At 37.3% G+C, this 4515-nt stretch overlaps 1 protein-coding gene across 1 annotated transcript; it reads right to left on the minus strand.

The window, feature by feature from the left end:
* Positions 1 to 424: 424 nt before the first annotated feature.
* Positions 425 to 4014, minus strand: LOC116757155 (calcium-binding mitochondrial carrier protein SCaMC-1-like). Its single transcript, XM_032638565.1, has one exon. It carries the CDS (start codon positions 3900 to 3902, stop codon positions 2469 to 2471), a length of 1434 nt encoding a protein of 477 aa, XP_032494456.1. The 5' UTR covers positions 3903 to 4014; the 3' UTR covers positions 425 to 2468.
* Between the last annotated feature and the right edge of the window lie 501 nt (positions 4015 to 4515).

The raw sequence follows: 4515 nt of genomic DNA on the forward strand, positions 1-4515 counted from the left end.
ACAACTACTGAGCCCGCATGGCATAACCACTGAAGCCCGTGCACCTAGAGCCTGTGCTCTGCAACAAAAGAAACCACTGCAGTGACAAGCCCACGCACCACAATGAAGAGCAGCCCCTGCTCGCTGCAACTAGAGAAAAGCCCACACACAGCAAAGAAAACCCAACGCAGCCAAAAATAAATAGATAAAATACATTTATTAAAAAAAGAACTAATAAATGAATTCAGTAAAGTTGCAGGGTACAAAATTAATATACAGAAATCTGTTGCATTGCTATACATGAACAACAAACTATCAGAAAAAGAAATTAAGGAAACAATCCAATTTGCAATTGCATCAATAAGAATAAAATACCTAGGAATAAATCTAACCAAGGAGGTAAAAGATCTTTACTTGGAAAACTATAAGAGCTTAATGAAAGATATTGAAGATGACACAAACAAATGGAAAGATACACTGTGCTCACAGATCAAAAGAATTAATATTGTTTTTTTTTTTTTTCAAAAACATTTTAATATAAACAGAAAGTAAATATGCAGTTATGCCAGAAATAAACTATATTCAACTCCAGACTCTTTTCAAAAGATACAAGATACACAGATAAATCACATTCATTCCTTACAAATGTTAAAAAGCAAACAATTTAAATTCATAATGAACAATGAATATTTTTCAGTAGCTGAAATTTTACTCATTCCATAATTTTACAAGTGAAAAAAGAGCTAATCATGTTCCTTAATATTGTCATTTGTGTATTATTCAAAAGTACAAACACCCTGAAGATAGAGTCCCATTCTTATCATATGTATTATAAAAACACTGAGACATTTATCAGGTATAATTAATATAATGAAAACTATATGTTAGGATATGTTTCACAAACACAAGTCCAACATTTCTCTCTGGTTCGGAAAATATGAGAGGTAGTTTCAAATAAAGTAAATGTCTATTATGTCACTACATTTCCATTAAAATGTTGGCAATTTATAACAAATTACTAGAAATAAAACTTGAGTTTAAGAACTCAATTGAATATGGGGATATATGTATAGCTGATTAACCCCGTTATAAAACAGAAACTAACACACCATTGCAAAGCCAGTACACTCCAACAAAGATATTAAAAAAAAAAGAACTAAATTGAAAAATGATAAGAATAACTTCAACTAATAAATATTTTTCTAAGTCCTAATCACACAAATCAGAAAAGATAGTTGATTACAAAAAATGGCTTCAGTAAAATAAAAACATGCTATCAATATTATAAATCAAATTTTCTATATCATAATGTGTTTCTACATTGGGGGAAAGAGAAAATATGAATGTACATGTTTGTAAATTGGGCCTTTCATTTATAGTACCAAATATATAAAATTAATATATACTACTATTAATATATACTATTCTCCTAGCTTTGTGCTGCCTAAATTGAGAATTGCAGGGTCAAATAAATTAAAAGTGAGGGGGAAGTGAGAACGCCATTCACCCATGATCAACCTACTTCATGTAATTAAGAAATTTCAGATAACCAAGAATGGTCCCCAGAAGCCTTCCTGATTAAAATGGAAGTCTGATTCAAGTAGGAAACAAAGGACAAAGAGAAGAGAGATGCTCTTCAGAAACTGATACAAGTAAAAGGGTTTTGTTTCCTGGTGCTTTTCAAAGCAATGACAATAAACAGAATTTTTCAAATAAGTTGCCTTGTGTTGATAATTTAACAGTAATATACTGACTATCAGTGTGTCATCCTGGGAACCAAATAACAGTACAAGACAAATGGAGAAGTGCTCACTGAAATAAATATTATTTTATCACTCTTCCTTACACAAAAATCATATGAGTGGACTAGGGTATTCACATGCCTTGAAGTTCTGCCACTTATGTTCATTCTTATTCAGCTTTAAAAAAGATTATAGACCTTATACCTATTTGGCTGCTGTAAGATTATGTTTTCATGCAATGATTCTCCATGAATGGTCCTACAAGGAAATTTTAAGAAGTTTAAAAAGACATTCAAAATACATAAATAATTTAAGTTTCTAGGTTTTCCAATCATTTTGTTTTTAAGAAAAAGAGATTTAAGTATAAAGGAACTGGCATAAACTTGAACCAACCAAAATAAAGATCAAAGATTTATAATTCACACAAAGCAAATTTAGTTCAGCAAGTACATCTTTTCAGATTTAGGATTCTAGGCAGAGATTTGTAGAAAGGACTAATAAGAAAAGATATAATTTTATTGCCTTTTCAAAACTGTATGAGCTTATCAAAACAATGATTTTTAGCATTTCTGAATGTATAAAATTGAGTCCAAATGTTTGAAGTTACCAATGATTTGCTCTTCCCTTTTGTGAAAAAAAAAATACAGCTTCTTTTTGCCATGGACTTGTTGCAGCTCTAGGAGAAAAGGTCACTCTGGAGATGGTTGAAAGTTTCAATAATTATGCTAAAGCAAAAAATTCAGCATGTCACTTCTGAGTTACTCCTAAAGTTTGTCTCATATTTACATAAACCACGTAACTGATGCCTACAGCAGGAAGCACCTTCATAAAGTTTGGGGTGATGCCTCTGTAAAGTCCTGGTATTCCCTCTTTAGAAATTATTCGTCGAAAGAGCCCAACCATGTTCAGCTGTGCGGCTCCTTCTACCATGGCTTGAACCTGCATGCGTGTTCTCACCAAAGCCAAGGGGTAGCTGGCCAGCTGACCACAGGTGCTGGATAAGGCACCACATCCCAGCAGCACCACGACTCCAGGGTTTACAGAGTCTTTGGCAAAATTATCTAGCCAATGGGACTTCAAGAGCTCATACACAGCAAGATCTATACCTGCATAAGGTATGATGCCTAATAAATTGGGAACGTAACCTTTGTAAAAAGCTCCCATGCCTTCATGTTTCAAAATCTTCTTGGCACAATCAAACATCCCAGAGTATTGTCCAGTTTTGCCTACAGCCAGCCTGGTTTTCAGAACCTCCATATGATAAATAAGTGTCTGTGCAGTTGCTCCAGCCATGGAACCAGAAACGAATCTCTCAAAGGTTCCCACTTTTTGTCCTTCCTCAGTAAGCAACTTCTTGTACTGTTCATATACCCAGAACTTAACAGCTGTCTCAGGAGCAATTTTAATGACATTTGTACCATTTCCTCTCCAAAGTGAGCGGATACCTCCCTCTTTCCCCATCTGTCGAAAGCCGCCATATATGTTCATTTTCTCTGATTTTGAACCATGGACCTGCATCATGACTTTCAGACGATCCAAAGGGGCAGTGCTTGTTCGAGAGACGGCACCAGCAACACCTCCTGCCAAAAGCTGCCTCCACCACTGCCCCGACTTCTTTTCATCTTCCGTGAATTCATCTGGAACAGTTAAACTGTCTCCTATGTCAATACCAGTAGAATGTTTCCAGAAACGGATAATTTCCTCAATGTCTGTAACAGGGTTAAATAAGAAGTAGTCTCTCCATTCATTCCAGTCCACTGTCATCGTCCCATCAGCATCGATGCTTTGAAGAATCAACTCTGCTTGTTGTTTAGAAATAGTTAGACCTAGTATCTGGAGAGACTGGACAATTTCAGAAGCCTCAATTTTTCCATCATTATTTTTGTCCAAACTCTTAAATGCCAATTTCATTTGTTTCTCATGGTCTTTAAGGTACTTCATAAATTCTTCAAAATCCAGCTTTCCATCTTTGTTGACATCACCAGTAGTAAAAATTTTCTCCTCGGCGTCCTGGCCCAGGGGGATGCCCAGGCTCTTGAGCCCCTCCTGCAGCTCGCAGATGTCCACCACGCCGTCCCCGTTGCGGTCCAGCTTGTGGAAGAGGGTCTCGTAGCGCGTCGGCGGCTCCGCGTCCTGGCAGGCCGCCGCGGGCAGCACGACGCCCCGCAGCCAGCGCAGCATGGTCCCGGAGGCGCGGGCCGGCCCAGCCGAGGGACGCCAGGGGGGCCGAAGGCTGCTCGGGCGCGAGGCCTGGCTGTAAGGGGCCCGCGGCCTGGCTGTAAGGGGCCCGCGGCGCACAAGCTGAGAAGAATTAATATTGTTAAAATGACCATATTACACAAGGCAATCTAGAGATTCAATGTAATCCCTATCAAAATACTAATGGCATTTTCCACAGAACTAGAACAAAAAATTCTAAAATTTGTATGGAGACACAAAAGACCCTGAATAGCCAAAACAATCTTGAGAAAGAAGGACAAACCTGGAGGTATTATGCTCCCTGATTTCAAATTATATTACAAAGCTACAGTCATCAAAACAATGTAGTACTGGCACAAAAACAGATACATAGATCATTGGGACAGAATAGAGACCAGAAATGAACGCACACTTCTATGTTCAGTTAATGTACAACAAAGGAGGCAATGGAGAAATACAATGGGGAAAAGACAGCCTCTTCAATAAATGGTGTTGGGAAAACTGGATAGCTATTGATACATTCAAAAGAATCAAATGAACTACTTTTTAATATCATATACAAAAATAAACTCAAAATGGAATAAAGACTTATGTG

The sequence above is a fragment of the Phocoena sinus genome, chromosome 7 (assembly GCF_008692025.1).
Source record: "Phocoena sinus isolate mPhoSin1 chromosome 7, mPhoSin1.pri, whole genome shotgun sequence".
Lineage (NCBI taxonomy): Eukaryota > Metazoa > Chordata > Mammalia > Artiodactyla > Phocoenidae > Phocoena > Phocoena sinus.

Coding starts and splice junctions, on each gene's coding strand:
- LOC116757155 (XM_032638565.1), bottom strand. CDS start 3,902: ATGCTGCGCTGGCTGCGGGGCGTCGTGCTGCCCGCGGCGGCCTGCCAG.